At 36.2% G+C, this 18,572-nt stretch overlaps 1 protein-coding gene across 4 annotated transcripts in view; it reads left to right on the plus strand.

Moving 5' to 3' along the window:
* VPS13B (vacuolar protein sorting 13 homolog B) overlaps window positions 1–18,572 on the plus strand; it is a 1,042,333-nt gene that overhangs the window by 63,392 nt on the left and 960,369 nt on the right. For all 4 annotated transcript variants that reach the window (XM_071207936.1, XM_071207935.1, XM_058275777.1 and 1 more), the window contains 2 exons: window positions 4,223–4,390; window positions 7,284–7,465. In XM_071207936.1, the coding sequence (XP_071064037.1) occupies window positions 4,223–4,390; window positions 7,284–7,465 (350 nt within the window). The remainder of the gene's footprint in view (window positions 1–4,222; window positions 4,391–7,283; window positions 7,466–18,572) is intronic.

Consider the following 18,572-nt stretch of genomic DNA (forward strand, 5'->3'; position numbering starts at 1 on the left):
CCAGGCTTTTTCAGCCTATCCTCTAGCTATTTTTCTGAAGGAAAAGAGTCCCTTGTCTTTCTAGTGTGCCATCTTCCTGGAAGTCCATTTAATGCCAGTAATAATGGTTTTGAGTTGTTGGTTTAGCACATCCTGTAAGGTATGCCGACAATTCTTGTTTAGAGAGAGATTAAGAACATTTCATTTATTTATTTATTCATTCATGCTTTCCTCAGTATTCTCTGTACTTTATCTCTCTTCAAAGTGAGGCTCCTTCTAAGGTAGATAGCTAGATTATTCAGTTTTATACTTTTTTGGCTTTTTTTGAAGGTCATTTTGAGAAGTAGTCATTTGTGGGCTACTTTTGTATGTTCTCTGAAATCTTTTAAAATTAGTTTTTATTTGTAAACACTCTATACCCATGAAGCAAAAACTTCCTCTTCCCCTTCTCAGTCCCCTGATAACCTCTAACCTATGTTCTCTTGTGAATTTGCTACTTCTAGATATCTCATATCAATGACATCATTTAATATTTGTCCTTATGTACATTGCTTATTTCACTCCGTATAAGGTTCATCCATGTTGTAGCATGCCTCAGATTTTCATTCCTTTTTATGGCCAAACAATGTTCTTTTGAGTGTATGTACCACGATTTGTTTATCCATTCATTTGTTGATGGACACTTGGATTCATTTCCACCTCTTGGCTGTTATGAATAATGCTGCTGTGGACACTGGTGTAAATCTATCTGTTTGAAACCCTGCTTTCACTTTCTTTGGGTATATACCTAGAAGTGGGATTGCTGGTCACATGGTAATTCTATATTTAACTTTTTGGTGAACTGCCTATTTCCACAGTAGCTGTACTGCTTTGCATTCCCAATAAGTATTAGTTTTCCAATTTCTTTGCATCTTTTCCAACTCTTGATATTTCTGTTTTTTATTAAAGCCCTTTTAGTGTATGTGAAGTAGTATCTCAGTGTAGTTTTGGTTTGCATTTCCCTAATGGCTAATGATGCTGAACATTTTTTTCATATGATTATTGGCCATTCATATCCTTTTTGGAGAAATGTCTTCAAGCCCTTTGCCCATGTTTTAATTGGGTTACTTGTCTTTTTGATGTTGGATTATATTCTAAAATGACTTTAAATGGAATTGTTCTTCACTTTATTCATGGTCTCCTAATTAACTGGTGTATTTCTTATTAGATAGTTACTCATTTTCTTTTGAATTTACTACTTTTTCTGTTACATTGCATAGTTTCCTTTTTCTTGGTTTTGTCATAAAATTATCCCTATCCTTTTTTCTCCTTACCCTTATAACTCCTTACCTTTGTATGCCTACATATGCATATACGTACATACATATACATACATGCACATTGTAGGGATTTAGATTTGCAGTAATCTGTGCTTGTAATTGTAAGTCATCTCAAGTACTTTTTGGAAATATTTGGAGTACAGATAAACTGAAAACCCTGTTGCCTCCTAGGTCAAGAATTGTGACTTCATCATTTCATTACATTTCTTTCCTGTTTGCGTCCATTGAGAATGGATGAAGGAGCTGGTTTTTGCAAATATGCTCTAGGTGAATAGATTTAAATAAGCCTTAGTGTAGGTGTTAACAATGCCAGCAGCTAATGAAAGTAGTTGATTCTGTTTTGTTCAAGAAAGATCTGGCTTAAAGAGTACAAGGCTACGGTTATTTCAAGAGATAGGTAACATTTAATTAGCTTTTACATAATTTTTTTAGTGGGGGATACATTTTAATAAAGTGGGAAGTTTTAACCTATTCTCATTGTTCCTTTCTTATGCTGTTTGTTTAATTTAAAAAAATATTTCTAATTAAATTCCTCAATAATGTATCCATTATTATTATGTGAGAGACTTCTGAGATCATGAAGTATTCCGCAAAAGCATTGTTTTAGTTTCCTGGCTGCTAAAACAAGTAACATGCAATGGATTGGCTTAAACAAGAGGAATTTATTGGTTCATGGTTTTGAGGCTAGGAGAAGTCCAAAATCATTGATCAAGGTGTGCTTTCTCGCAGAAGATTGGTGTTTTGGGGCTGGCTGTCAGTTCTTTGCTTTTTTTTCACATGGCAGTGCACATGGCGACCTCTCCTGACTTCTCTGGGTTCCATTGACTTGCAGCTTTCCAGTAGCTTTCTCTCTATGTGTCTGAATTTCATTCTGCTTTTAAAAGACTCCAGTAATAAGATTAAGACTCATCCTTATTCAGTTGGGGCACACTTTCACTAAAGTAAGCCCATCAAAAAGTCCCATTTACTGGGGAGCAGGTATAGCTCAGCGGTTGAGTGCCTGCTTTCCATATATTTGGTCCTGGGTTCAATTGCTGGTACCTCCTAAAAAAAGTCCCATTTACTGAATGAAGTCCAGATCCCGTGGTCTGAACCTCAAGAGAGACCCAGCATAGGAACCAGCTTTCTACACTTGTTTTTCCCTCTGCTCAGCTAGACCTGCAATTAATAACCTTCTAGGTGGATTTCTGATTTGGAGGTTTAATGCATTATCTCAGTGACAGAAAGAATCAAAACTATAACTGGTTTTCTCTTAGGTCATTTAAGTCATGAACACCATCAGTCAAATTTGGACATAATGAACTATCCTATTATTTTCTTTTCCTCATAACCAATTTTGTTAAAATCTCTGTGAAGAACAAATGTTTGTATTAGACAGAAATTTGTTTTATAATGATATTTCAGTGAAAGAAATAGAGAGTGGTAACAGTACATTAATCTTTATTTGGAATCTTAAAATAATGAGGTTTATCTTTAAGGAAAAAAAAAGTTCCATTTACAATGGGTTCAGATCCAAAGGAATGGATTAAGATTAAGGGCAATGTTTTTCTGGGGTACATAGCTCCAAGCCGCTGCAAACATGAAATTTAAAAAAGATTTTTGGATAACTGATATGGCTCCAGTGGTTGAATGCCTGCTTTTCAGCTACCAGGTCCTGGGTTCATTCCCCTGTACCTCCTAAAAAAAAAAAAAAAAAAAAAGATTTTTGGCAACTCTCTGCAAGGTTTAGAGAAAAAGAAGGTTCACTATTAACCTTCTGTATCTCTTTATTTTATTTTATTATTTTTTAAAGATTTATTTATTTCTCTCCCCTTCTCCCCGTTGTCTGCTCTCTGTGTCCCTTCGCTGTGTGTTCTGCGTCTGCTTGCATTATCCGCTGGCACTGGGAAACTGCATCTCTTTTTTTCTTATTGTTGCATCATCTTGCTACGTCAGTTCTCCATGTGTGCAGCACCATTCTTGGGTGGGCTGTGCTTTTTTTTTTCATGTGGGGTGTCTCTCCTTGCAGGGCGCACTCCTTGCATGTGGGGCACCCTTTCCCCGGGGGAGTCCCTGTGTGGCATGGCACTCCTTGCACGCAGCTCTACTGTGGGTGGGCCAGCTTGCCACATGGGTCAAGTGGCCCTGGGGATCAAACCCTGGACCCTCCTTCATATGGTAGATGGATCTCTATCAGTTGAGCCATGTCCGCTTCCCTCCATATTTTCTTTATTTTCCTGTCTTCTCATTCTGCTTTCATGCAATTTCTTTCCTCCTGTAATTTTTCCTTTTGTCTTTTTTTCTCTTTCTGTAGCTCTTGTCTTCTTTTCCTTGTTCATATTCTCCCCCCTACTCTGTTTCAGTATTGTATATTGGTATATCGGTAAGCAGAAATAGTTGAGTTCATTATGATAGTAACATTTCTTCTTTCTTTCTTCCCTCAGGCCTAACATTTAAGTGTTTTTATGGCTATTATAAAGTAGAAAGAGGTGAGGGTAGCTGGTTTAAAAACAAGTTTAAGTAACTAAATTAAAGCTCCTCTAATCTTCTTCAACCGTTTGTCATAATCAGCATATAGTCACAGTGTTTTGTTTGGGAAAATGTTCATAAGATAGGCAGAAATCAGACACAGTACTTGTAATATAATCATTGTTTGGGATCTAGCATTATGTTATTAGGGTTGATCTTTGTGATTTCTCTCAGTATATGAACACATTGTATAGAACTTATTGGTAATGATTTCTTTTGGGCTGAATCTGCTATTTGTTAGCCATGTCACCTTTGCAAGCCTCTTAACCTATCTGAGCTTTAGTTTTCTTTTTGTACAATATGCTTAATAACACCTACTTTTCACCTACATGTTGGTGAAAATGTTCAATAACATTTTAAGAAATAATTATCAATAAATTTATGTCTAATTGAATCTCTTTTCTTCCCTTTTATAGGTTATGTTCAGAGCCTCATCAGACGAGTTGTAAATAATGTAAATATTGTTATAAATAATCTCATATTAAAATATGTTGAAGATGATATTGTTCTTTCAGTCAATATTACTTCTGCAGAGTGCTATACAGTAGGTGAATTATGGGATCGTGCATTCATGGATATATCTGGTGAGTAAATGTTGAGAGTAGTTGTACATTTTCCTGTAATTGAAACAGTTGGTCTGATTATTAAAAATTTTTGGGCTCTTTCATAAATCTAATGAAACTTTATACCTTCCCCATGGAAAAATGAACATAGACAAAATTTAGCAAACAAGTACACTAGGTTAATAGACGATATGATTAAGGAATCCAAGACTCGTCTTTAATATTCTTTATTATTCTTGGTTACTTGTGACTTGATTTTTTCACATATGATGTATAATAATTTTAAATGCTATATATTGTACCAATAAAAATGAAATGATATTTAGTTTAACTTTTTAATGATTTTGAAGGTAGAAATGGAACATGTTGCTTTTGCATAGCTTAGTAATAATAAAAAATGCATTTGATTTATGTTTTAGCCTTGTATATTCAAGAGTGTATTTGAAATTTTTAGTTAACTAGTCCGGGAGCCTTAACTGTTAGTGTTGCTGCATTCTTCTGTTTATCTAAAAGAGCTATTAAATAATAATATAATTTTTATAACTACCATTTATCATTACTATTTTATTTATTTTTACTTGATAAGCACAATGGTAAGCATTGAAAATATAGTTGTGAAGGAGATAAACACTGCCTCTGCTTAACAGTCATTGATATATAACTTCATTGATATATAGTGGGGTATATTTGGAAACTATAGTAGAAGGACTATTGTGAGCATCTTTTATTTGTGATTTACCTTGCTATGTATTTCCTAAAAGTGCTGGCACTGAAGTCAGATTGCCTGAGTTGAATCTTGCTTTCCCTCTTAGTAGGTGTATGTATGACCTTGGGTGGATCACTTCACTTTTCTGTTTGTTTCTCAGTTTCCTTATTTGTATAATGGGATAAAATAAAGCCTTCCTTATAGATTATTTCATTAAATAAGTTTAGTGCATTGAAGGAACTTATATAAAAGTACCTGCATATAGTCAATGCTCAGGAAATGAGATCTGCTATTATTATTTACATTCATTTTCTGTAATTCTCATAACAATGCCATAAGTGGTGATATCATATTTATTTCTTATTCATTTAGTCATATATTTATTCATCTCAATTCCTAATTCAAAAAGGACTAAAGCAAAGTGACATTGAATCTCAAGATTACTTAACTATGTTAAGTCATGCAACTAGCAGAATTGGAAAACAAGTTTGTTTTTGTATTTTCTTCAAGCTTCAGTATTCATATTTTAAAAATGGAGAAGAATCCTGATCTGTGTGATGCATAAATAAGAGTGTATGTAAAGATACAAGCATAGCTTTTGTATGTTGTTTATATCTCACTCTTATCGTCTGTGGAAAGCAACATTCTTTAAGAAGACCAAATGACTATGGAAGATAGAAATTGAAAAAAAAAAAAGAGAAATCAGAACTGGCTACTGCAGGGTTGAGATCTGAGTTGGCATTTTTAAAATATTTTAATTTTTTATTTTTTATTGAAGACCATTTGAGCAATGTATGGTTCATGAATTGGGCAGCTCTCATATTACATGTGGAAAAGCATTCTCATGTGTTGATGTATTAGGGGAAGAAATTTCATTTTTAGTTTTAATATAGAAGTAATGCAAATATTACTTTGGGAAATTTGTTACAGTGAATTAGAAGGAGTCCTGGTGTGGGTCTTAGGGAAACTTGCCTTGAGTCTTTCCCTCACCATCAATTTAGTATAACCTTTGGTGAGTCATTTGTAAAATGAAAATTATCACTACTGCCAACCTGCCAATGTATTTGTGAGAATCAGATATGATACTATAGAAAGTTCATGATGGTGGTGATGATGAAGACAGCAAATATAATTTCATCTTTTTCTTTTTTTAAAAAAAGATTTATTTATCCCCTCCCCCTTTGTCTGCTCTCTGTGTCCATTTGCTGTGCTCTTCTGTGACCGCTTCTATCCTTATCAGCAGCACTGGGAATCTGTGTTTCTTTTTGTGTGGTGCCATTCTTGGGCAGGCTGTACTTTCTTTCGCACTGGGCGGCTCTCCTTACTGGGTGCACTCCTTGAGCGTGGGGCTCCCCTACGCGGGGGACATCCCTTTGTGGCAGGGCACTCCTTGCGCACATCAGCGCTGCGCATAGGCCAGCTCCACATGGGTCAAGGAGGCCTGGGATTTGAACCACGGACCTCCCATGTGGTAGGCTGGACGCCCTATCCATTGGGCCAAGTCCGCTTCCCTCATCTTTTTCTTGAGTGCTTATTAATGGCTAGGACTAGTGCTCAGTCTTTTACATTAATTATCTTTATTTCTTCAACCCTCTGAGGTAGACACTATTAATTTCCCTTTTAAAAATTTTAATGCAACATTTGATATGTACAAAAGAATTTAAATGACATATTTACTACAAAACACTATATAACGAGCGCCTGCCTTCTGAATAACTAATACCTTAACAGCAGTTTATGTTGACCAGTGTGATTTCCTTATCTCATTTCTTTGTCTCCTCTTAGAGTTAACTGTCTTAAATTTTGCTTTTCATTCACTTGCTTAAAAAAAGTTGTGCCATTAAAGGAATAAAGTATGTGCCATTAAAGGAATAAAACATGGATGAACCTTGAAAACATTATCCTAAGTGAAAGGAGATTACATGTTGTATGATTCAGTTTATATGAAATGAAGAATAGGTAAATCCATAGAGTTAAGCATATTAGTGGTTGCCAGGGATCGGGGGGATGGCAGGCTGGGAAATGACTATTTGTTGGAAGATTTAAATCTGATAATAAATGAGAAGTTCTTTGCTTAGGGTTAGCATCATTTATTAAATGATTTTATTTATTGCTATTATTATTTTTATTACTCTTTGTTACAATAAATAATACTAGTTGTCTTTTTTTTCCTTTAATTTTCCTTAAAATAGTTTTCTTTCTTTTTAGCAACTGATCTCGTGCTGAGAAAGGTTATTAATTTTTCTGACTGTACTGTTTGTCTTGATAAGCGGAATGCCAGTGGTAAAATAGAATTTTACCAGGATCCTTTATTGTACAAATGTTCCTTTAGAACTCGTCTGCATTTTACATATGATAATCTAAATTCCAAGATGCCTTCTGTTATTAAGGTAGGTATCTCTTTTTCTAGTAGTTGAGTTGCATATCTCTGTTTTGCTTTTTTGGCTTTTGTGTGTGCTAATTTATGAAGAAAAAAAAAGAGAAAGAAAAATTAACATTATAGATATATATGCCATTTGTTCTTATAAAAGTTTCATTTATAGTTGTAAATTTTGTTACGTTATTCATTATATTATTTATATTATATTTATAACTTCTTGTATTAAGTGTTTTAGTAAAGGTATTCCAGGGACGATGTTTTTCCCTTATTGTAGTTTCCTATTCAGTTTGCCCCAATGTTTATTAGTATTTTTCTTTTCAAGTAGAGATCCTATTTTTAAAAAGTGTATTTATATTCACAACACTGGACTAGAAATATCTTTAATCTGTATTTCAGTCATTATAATTTGTTCATCATGTTCTTACAACTATAGTTATTTTACCTTCTCTTTCTTAGATAACTTTATAAGGCTTACTTGCTAACCTAATATCTTAGTTTATTGGTTTGGGAACTTCTAGTATTTGACCTATAGTTTCAAAATATACCTAAATCTTAGAGATTTTTTAGGGAATGTCTTTTGATACATGTGAAAATTTGTTGTTCAGGTTATTGGTATATATTTTAATTGTCTACTTGGTCTCTAAGTAAAAATCCTGTGTACTTTTGTTCACAGTTTTCTAAACCTCTGTCTTTTCTGTTTGTCTGTTTGTCTATTTATCTATCTGTTTACTATCTATCTAGTTATCATCTTACCTATCTTGGAAAATAATTCATTTAGTGACTTGTGATTTTGCTGACCAAGTTTTAATGTGGAATAAATTTTCATTGTTGAATTAGAAGTCTTTATTAAAGTTCTAGAATGGAAAGCCTGACCCATTCTATTTTATGTAACTTTATCATACTTACTTTGTATTTATACATGAAATCCACCTGTTTTTCCTTGGTATTGGTCAGTTATTTGTGTTTTACTTTTGTTGGAGAAAAATGGCACTCACTGGAATATGGAGACTGATTGCAGGCAGAAAGTTTATTGGGACACTCTCCCAATGGAGGGGGTTTGAAGAATAGACTTCAGCCCACTCCTGGAAGGGGGGGGATTTGAATTTATATAGAACTTTCCTAGGCAGTGAAATGATATTCGGTGGGAGGGGGTTGAGGGTCCGACTGAGGTGCAGGGGCCAATAGGAAGCCTTAGAAGTGAAAATTTTCCCTTGTATGGCTAGAGCGTAGTGGGTTAGAGAGTTAGGTTTTCTTGGAATGCTGGAGGAGCTGGTGTTCCTTTGATCTGCAGGGAGTAAAGGTCTTTATCTCGCTTTACTCCCATTTCCAGGTGGTTTCTTTGTTCAGCCTTTGGGGAAGTACTGTGCTTTCGGACACATAGACTTAAAGGGTGGGGGTTTGTCTTTCCTCAATGCATATCAGGAGGAACTGAGTTACAGCTTGTTAATTATTGCAAACCTAGTGAGGGGGAACCTCTAACATTCCTAACTTTTTGTTTATATATATATATTGGGGGACCTGAGTATTGGGGTATATGGTACTGGGCAGGATGGGAGGGCGAGGGGATTTGGGGTGTCGGCTCGATCTGGCTACTTCCTGCTGTCAAGGGGTGGAGAAAAGAAGTTCCCTTCCATCCTGTACAGTGGGCTCTGGTTTCAGGTCCTGCAGGCGTTGACATTGTTGTTCACGCAGCAGAATGACACCTTTTACGTATTTCTGCGTTGTTGATTGTACGATTTGGTGTATGGATGGGACAACAAGGTGTAAGAGACAAGGACTAAAAAGAAGCAGCAGCAGCAATACTATCAGTAATGGTGTTATAATGGGTAAAAGGATTGATTTTAAGGGTGAAGAAAAATAACAGAGGAATGAGGATAGCCATGATTGATTTCCATAGTTACTATCTTGGGCTCTCTGAATGATTTCTGTGTCTTTTTTCAAGACTTTAAGATTTTCTTTTGTCTAACCAGTTCTGTTAATGTAAAAAGAACATGTTTTATTTATGATTGCACAGGTGCCTAGTACATCCTGTTGGATTAGGTACAGGGGTAGGGGTTTGGGGTTATCTGTTATTGGGGTAGGGGAGACTTAAAATTCTCAACTCTTTGATATGCTTGGGTGGAGAGCGGTAAAGTGTTGTGGGATTTAGTTATTGTTCCTTTTTTGACGTTGAGATATTTTGGCTTCTGGCTCTGCGGCTGGCACTGTATTTTTGCAGCAGAAGAATATCATGTACATGATCATGGGTGATATCTTGGATGGCTGTCTGGATAAACTGAGTTATTGCATGGAAGATGTGTGGACCTGCTGAAAGGAGGAGAATGAGAGTTATAATTGTGGTTAAGGATAGGAGTTAACCAGGAAATTTAGGGTGTGCTGTGAGGTTATTGCCTCCAGGAGTCTACGAGGAATAATAAGATTATACATTCAGCATTAAACATTAATGGCATTAATGGTAGACAGTGAAATAACATGATTTGATGGGTTTATATACATAGAGTTCTAGCTGGAATAGGAGACTTTAAATTATTAACTGTGGTTTTATAAGTGTTTTTGAGTGATTTTGCATGGATTTAAGATTCCTAACCAGCAGAGCTGCATAGACCAGTACGGTGATTAAAAGGACCACATTTTTCCCAGTTTATATAGTTTAAAGCATAGGCAACAGTTACAAATTATTGCTGCTTTCCTTTTTGGGCTTGGAGCAGCTGGCACTTAAACTTGTAGATTAAATTTAGTTTATTGTTGTAAGGATTTGGTTACAAGGTTACAAGAGTTCTGTTGCAGTTTCTGCAGCACTGAAAGCATACCTTGTCCCTTTCCAGAGAGGGAGGGAACCGATGTAATCCACTTGCCCTTGTGCTACTGGAGTCTGTGCTTGTCCAGTATGTCTCATCCAGTGAGGTAATTGTTACAGTCATTGGAGTGAGCACGATGGACACTCGTGGATGTTGTTCATGAGCTGCTGTCACTGTTGGCAGGCGTTCCAGATGTTCTTTCACAGATTTCTCTTCTCCACAGAAGGCACCTCACAACAGTTCATTGTTCTTGTCTTGCACTTGGTTTCTTCTGGCAATTGGGACTAAAACTCAAAGTTTTAAACAGTTGCCTCTGCCACAAACTCCACCCAAAGCCAATATTGTTACTGGCTACATCCAGTTCACAGGGTAAGATCCACCCCCTTCCTGCTTGAGCCTGTGTTATTGTTTTAAAAGCAGGCTGCTGGGGGGGCTCTCATTTCCATGCATAACTTTTTCTGATTAACACATATAATGGTTTTAATATCTGAGGGATATATAAATGAGGGATGAAGGGTTTTCAGTATTCCAATAATATGAGAAAATATTATACTTCATTAGTTACAACAGAGGGTACAGTTTTTTGTTTTACTGAACTAAACACCATTTAAGAACGTGATAGACAGTCAGGATTTTGTAGCTTGTCCTAATTGTTTGCCTGTCAGGCTCTTAAGATACCATTGTTTTTGGTGCTTCTTTTAATTCTGAAAAAAAAAAAAAAAGGATTGCTGATTAATATAATATCATCAATAAGGTTATAGCCACAGGTGTTTTGTTTTGTTTTTTTTATCTTTTCTTTAGGCAGCTGGATTTTTTGCTACCCTGGCCAGGACAGATAGTTGGGCCATGCACATAGCTTTGGGGAAGCACTGCAAAATCCACAGTTGGCTTTTTTTGTGTGTGTGCGTGTGTTTTCATAGTTTTATTTGTATAATTTTACTACATTACTTTGAAAAAGTACAAGGAAAAATAGTAAAACATTTTTTTTTTTTGAGAAAAACATGCTTTTATTCTTATAACAACAAGAGAACTAGACAAACTGAAAATTAATAACTTAGGTAGGATAAAAACACAACCAAAAAATAAAATCAATAAATTATGGAATAGATTTCTGGGAATTATATTACTGCATCCAAAATTATGAATTTATGTTATAAGACAATGTCAGATTACTACCACAAAGGTGACATGTATAAATTTCATCATCAATATATTCAAAGTACATAATTCTGAGCTCCACAGATAGAAGTACTATTATTCATTTATTTCATTTGCTCTTTTTTTTTTCAAATTCTCAATTAGTAAAACATTTAACACTAATATTCTGTTGTTTCCATATTAACTACTTGAACATGGATATCCACATTATTAAAATTAGTGCTGTTAAAGTTCACAGTTGGCTTTTTTATGTGAAGGTGAATGCAGACTGGGTTGATTTGCTTAAGGAGATACTAAAGAAAGCTTTATCAAGTTTTAAAACAAACATAGTGACATAACTAGATATTAATTTTGTAACACACTTGCAATATTTAGGGCTGCTGCAGACAGCAGTGGTATTACTTTAATTAAGTAATTAATTATAATTTAAGTAATTAATTATAATTTACTATTATGCACCACTTCCAGCGCCTCTTACTGGTCACTGTTCCTGCAGCCATAGAGCTGTTTCTTTAGTGGAGGTGGGGCATATCAGTTGAACAGGAGCTAAAGCATTGCTTTCTAGGCAGAGACGTTGTTTCTGTGACACATACTATTTAAAAAAAAATAATTAAAGCCATGATTAATAACATTATACTTTATCTAATATTATGCTAAAACATTTTTTAAATTTTCAGGAATTGTATGCACTCTTTTAATTATTCATATGACCATTTTACTGATACTACTTTGATTAAAGAAGGGTTAAAGAATACCTTTTAATTTCATAACACTTTTAAATACTTTCATTCAATTTATAATATGTCAAATGAACTTAACTATTGCATTATTCACTTTTTCCCAGTGTGAAAGATATTTTTTAGGACTTGACTCTGAGAAGACAGGTTTGAACACTATTTTTTTTTAAAGTGAAAAGATTTATTTATTTATTTTTAAACAGCCAAGCAAATGATAGGGTTAAAGTATATGATGCTATTTTGATAAAAAGATTTTTTTATTGTATACTGATTAGTCAGGAGAAAAATTTTTTGTAAACTTTTCCTAAAACAGACCACTGATTAGGGGAATTTTGTTATTTTAATAGAGAAGGAACAAAATTTTAATTTTATCGGTATACCATTTGATATTACAAGTTTTAAAACTTTATAGATAGACCCAATAAAATTTATTCAACTTTAGGCACACCTTCTGCACTTTCTATATTCATTCAGGTTTTGTTCCGCATTTTATTTTCTTAATAACCAATCTTTTTATTTTAGGCCAAAATTACTTTCTTTTTCCTAAATACAAAGAAAATAACACATTCTATAAATTTTCCATATTTAAGTTCCCAAAACAACTTTGAAAACTGTTTCAAAGCAAACTTAACTTGTTAGAATAATGATTTTATTAGACACATTAACAGTAACATAAAGCTCACCAGTTTGACTTACAATTCTTACTCTTTCGGTATGGCTGTTTTTAAGTTTTTATTATTTCACATTTTTTATTTTACTACTTTTAAGATTTTTCTGGAATCAGAGTTGTCTATAATATGCAAGCTTGTTTTTGGAAATATTTTCACTAGTAATCAGCAACCAGTTAGGAATATTTGAGCAATATAAATGCAGTTAAGCTTTAACTCAGCAGTTTAAATAGACAAATATTTAACACATATATGTTGGATTATTACTTTTTTGGAGTACACTTAGGAATAACAAAGATTTACGTGTAAGAGGTGAAGAACTGTAGGTTTGATATTTTGCAGGGCAGCAAGAGGGATAGGATATTGGGCTTTGAATGGGATATGGGTAGGATTTTTGAGTTGAACTGTGACTGGTTTGTGATGGGTAGCAATGACAGGAACTTGATATTTTAGATTTCAGGATTGACAGTTTGGTAGAAAAAGGGGAAGCAGAGGAGGGAGTGATGGGTGAACAGGTGACTTCTTAGTGGATACAGTAAAAGATGGGTTATGAAACTACTGACTTTCACCATTGAGATTGAGGAGTGAGTTAAGGGTTTAGGGATTTTGGGAAGGGCAGAGTAAGTGGTTTTCATATTAATAAGAAATGAAATTGGCTTACCTGCTACCATCAGAGTTATCTGAGATTCTGCTTTGGAGATGGGTGCGGGGGTCTGCATAGTTTCTGGGTACCTTTAATCATCTCTTGCTGGTTTTAGAAGGTCTGGGAGGTGGAAGCCGGGGGTTGGGTCTGTCTAAGTAACTGATGCCCTTTGCCTTGAGAGGCTTGGGAATAGTCAGACTTCAGTAGATTTCTTGCTTGTGTAGTGGTAATGGCATTGGAGGAGGTTGTGGGTTTGGGCACTGCTTGGCTCATTGCCCAGGCTTTTTGCCTTTGAAGCATGGCCTTGGTGGGTTTTTTTGTATTTGCCTGGAGTGGAGTGTCTGTTGGTAACTCTGAAAGGTGGAGGATTTACAGCTAAGTTTTTTTTGAGGGGACTGCTGTGGTTCTGACAGGGCTGTTGGCAGCATTTTGTTGGTTTAGGGTATTTGTAAAGGTTTGGGCTGTAAACCACAAATACATTCTTTTTCTTCTGGGGATAGACAGGTGGAAAGAATGATGTAGACGTTGGAAGAGAAAGATATCAACTGGTTCTCTATCTGGCTTAAATCTGAGAGTAAGAAAGGAACATGTACTCTGACTATTCTTTCAGCTCCCAGAGGGGTAAGAGAGGAGCTGGCATCTGTGTGGAGTTAGAAGCCTGTGTGCTGATGGAGGTGGAGGGCTACAGTGCAGAAGGAGGGTGAGGTAGTCTCTGCAAGCACCTATGAGGAGGGGAAAAGGCAGCAGTGACGAAGGGGGAGGAAGAAGGGTTGCAGGGTGAGTCCAGAGGTAACCCTGGAAGAATTTATATAGGAGGTTTGGGGGGGAGGGGTTGTTATCTGAGGGATCAAATTTGGAGTTTTCAGAAGTTTTAGGGGGTGGAGGTGATAGGGAGGAAGATTTATGAGGAAGTTTCTGGTGTAAAAGAAGAATTTGGTAGGAAGAACAGGATTGGCAGAGGGAGGGAATGAAGGAAAAGGAATGCCTAAACTTAATGGATCACTGATAAAGTTCTCTAAGTCTTGGAGAACTTGGAGATTGTAAGTGCCATTTTTCAGCCATTGCCTTTCATTGTCTAGTTTGTATTGAAGCCACTCGGAGGTAGAACAGAAAACAAGCTTTTTAGGTCTGATGTCTCCATCTGGATACAGAGTTTTAAGGTTATGAAGGAGATAGCCCAGAGGCGTGGATTTTGATGGGGCCAGAATTGAATTCCCTATTTTAGGTGGCTGGGGTGAGGCAAAGGATCTCTAGGACACGGGAGATTCTGGGTGAGACGGTATTCCCGAATCAGTCAAATATCTCCAAGGAAATGGGAAATGATGCTTGGAGCCAGACATCTTTGGAGCCAAGGGGTTCTTTCCCATGAGGCCGTAGGCATACTGCCTACTGTGGTCCTCGGGGAATGGTGAGGATCCTGACCTAATGCTAGGTTTTCCCAGTGGGTTGTCCTGGACAACGAAAAGGAGAGAGAGAGAGACAGCAGGGTCCTCCAGTGGAGAAATTCTTAACTCACCCAGCCGAGATTTGATGTCTGATGTTGGATGGGTGTTCGGCCATGGCAGAGGGGAGATTCCTCACTAGTCAATCAGTCTCAACATGACCCCAGTCCTGGGTTTTGGCACTAAATGTTGGAGAAAGGCACTCACTGCGACACAGACTGATTGCAGGCAGAAAGTTTATTGGGACGCTCTCCCAATGGAGGGGGTTTGAAGAATAGACTTCCCACTCCTGGAACGGGGGGGATTTGAATTTATACGGAACTTTCCTAGGCAGGGAAATGATATTTAGTGGGAGGGAATCGAGGGTCTGAGTGAGGTGCAGGGGCCAATAGGAAGCCCTAGAGGTGAACATTTTCCCTTGTATGGCTAGAGGGTAGTGGGTTAGGGAGTTTGGTTTTCTTGGAAGCTGGAGGAGCTGGTGTTCCTTTGATCTGTAGGGAGTAAAGTCTTTATCTCCCTTTACTCCCATTTGGTGGTTTCTTTGTTCAACCTTTGGGGAAGTGCTATGCTTTCGGACACATAGACTTATAGGGTTGGGGGTTTGTCTTTCCTCAATGCATATCAGGGGGAACTGAGTTACAGCTTGTTAATTATTGCAAACCTAGTGGGGGGAGCCTCCAACAACTTTTTTCCCCACTGTTTTGTTTAAAGTTTGTTATTTTATCCTTCCATATTTGAATTAACTTCTTGGACAAAGATAAGCAAGAAGTAGATAAATTCAATAGTATAATGCGTCTGTCTCAGGATTATAGGCTGACTTTTTTTTTTCCCTTTTATAATTCAGATTTTATTGGTTGTTTTGAAGCTCAGCACAGACATTATGAACAATTTATACAGAATTCTTAATATACATACTGAAAACCTAAAAAGCCATGTAGTAATTTTTCTAAAGTTATTCCAGTGACTTTCCAGCTTAAAATTTGGAGGCAAGTTTTCCTTAAGAGGATATCAAGTGCCAGTATTTTCAAATGTTGATAAAACTGTTATATCTTTAAGTCCCCTGAATTCACAAAACCATACACAGTACATACTCACATTTCCATTCTTTTACAGCACATAACAAAGTTATTAGAAAAACTGGATGACCACGACCAAGGATGTTACAGAGTTCTGACAGGGAGAGCCAAGATCAGGGAGTGGTTTTAAGAAGCATGTCTACTAAAAAACACGAGAGTAGGAATAATTTAAAATGTTCCACACATATTAAATGTGTAACTGTGATTCCAAATTACCATTTAGTATGTGTTGTTTATTAAAGAGTATAAAAACTGCCGCCCCCAGTGGAATATTAAGTTGACACTTATTGATCTTTAATGGAAATTTAATTATCTGTAATAGAATATGGTTGAATTAGGGGAAAGTAAAAATAAATGAATTTAAGGAAAAAGTGTTTGCAAATGAGTAAGTCTCTGTTCTCAGAATTGACTAGCTGTGGCATTTCATTGTACAAAGAGCCTTAATAGAAAAAAGTTTGACATGTTTTATTTATTTTTTGACATGTTGTTTTTGACTCTGGTAATTACCATATATGAAATAATTTTTTCATTAATACTATTGTGATATAATTATAGATTTGACATTTTGGGTTAGACTCATCATTTTCCAACTCCTAGTCATAGGAAATATGTATTAAGTGGACATGGTTAATTAACCTCATTGATCAGCTTAAAGACAGGGGATTTCCAAATTGTTCCAAATACCCTAATTATTAAGTCTCATGTATATTTGTTTAAGTGGCTTTTGGGTTTTTTTTAATTTTGAGATGTTCGTTGAGCCATAGCTTGGGGAAGCTCCAGCCCACACAGCCTTCTACCCACTCCTTCCAGCTTAGAGACATTTCTTACTGTTCACAAAGTTGTATTTATGATTTGCATCTGGTCAAGTTTCTTATCTCTTGGACTGTGAGGAGCTCATCCTAGTATAAGGGAACTCAGCCTTGGTTTCTACAAAGAAAATAGTTTCTTTTATGTGTGTCTAGTGGAGCCCTTGAGAAGGCTGCAGCCTGAGGGAGGGTGGGTCTGAGTGGCCCTGGAGTCAGGAACTTATCTGCGCTTTGTATACTGCCTGCAGCCAGTGTGTCCAGGCAAGTATTATGTTTTGCAGGGGAAAGAACTTTTATATATGCAATTAGGATATGTTTCTGTCCCACTGGCCATGTGACTGGCCTTATACTAGCCAGTTTGCCATTATCTCCTACCTGAGTTCTCACCCATTCAGATACAATTTAATCTCGATCCCTCCTGCCAGCTTAAACCCTAAATGTTTACCATAAATCAAGATTTCTATAGTGTACCACAAATAGCCACAGAAGCATCATCCCAAAATAAAGTAGTTTCAGGCAAAAACAAGTATCTATTTTTGATGTGAAACAAAATGTTTTAGAATTTGTGCCATTTAAGAGATAGAGATCATACGTGTTCATAATTTATTAACATCTCCCTGATTTTTGGAAATTTACCTTGTCTGCAGATTTTCAAAGAAACGAAAGTCTCTACATAAATCTTTGAAGACAGTTTTGATTAATTCTTCAGGAAAGATTGCATAATTGTGAATATCTTATTAGTGGGTTTTAACATTTTTAAAGTCTGTGATCTGTATTGCAAAATAGTTTTCCAGAAAGGTTTAACCAGTGTATTTCCCCATTAAAGGGAGTGCCTATGTTATCACACTCTTGCTATCCCTTAAATTATGATCATGTTTTAAAAAATTGCCAATTTGAGCAAAAAATAATAATTTACAATTATGAGTCAAGTTAGAATTTTGAAAATATGTTGACTGGCCATTTCATGTTCTTTGTCCATTTTTCTTTTAGAGCTTTTTCTTTTATTTTCGATTTTGAAGAGTTTTAAAAAATATATTAAGTGTAGATTCTTTCATTTTTTTAAATTTATTTTTTATTTTTTTAAAGATTTATTTATTTTTATTTAATTCCCCCCACCCCCCGGTCGTCTGTTCTCTGTGTCTATTTGCTGCGTCTTGTTTCTTTGTCCACTTCTGTTGTCATCAGCGGCATGGGAAGTGTGGGCGGCGCCATTCCTGGGCAGGCTGCTCTTTCTTTCGCGCTGGGCGGCTCTCCTTACAGGGCGCACTCCTTGCATGTGGGGCTTCCCTACGTGGGGGGACACCCCTGCGTGGCATGGCACTCTTTGCGTGCATTAGCATTGCGCATGAGCCAGCACCACATGGGTCAAGGAGGCCCTGACCTGGGGTTTGAACTGTGGGCCTCCCATGTGGTAGACGGACGCCCTATCCATTGGGCCAAGTCCGCTTCCCAGTGTAGATTCTTTGTCATTGATTCTGCTAAGACTGCTTACCATTACTGCTACTGGTACAGTACAGTATTTATATTCAAAATATGGCATTTTATGACTTTGTCTTCCCATCATATACAACTTTCTATCCCCTCTACTACAAATTTTTTGTTATTTCTTCCCTAAAAATACGATGATTACCATTACCTCATTTTCATGTTTTCTAGATGCTCAAATACCAGTTAATCAAAATAAACCTGGTAAGAGGTTTGACTTAATTGCTTATTAAATTTTATTCTATGGTTATATAATAGCAGAAACTTTTACACTGAAGCTATGTTTATAGTCTGTTGACGTCTC

Source organism: Dasypus novemcinctus, chromosome 14, assembly GCF_030445035.2.
Source record: "Dasypus novemcinctus isolate mDasNov1 chromosome 14, mDasNov1.1.hap2, whole genome shotgun sequence".
Classification (NCBI taxonomy): domain Eukaryota; kingdom Metazoa; phylum Chordata; class Mammalia; order Cingulata; family Dasypodidae; genus Dasypus; species Dasypus novemcinctus.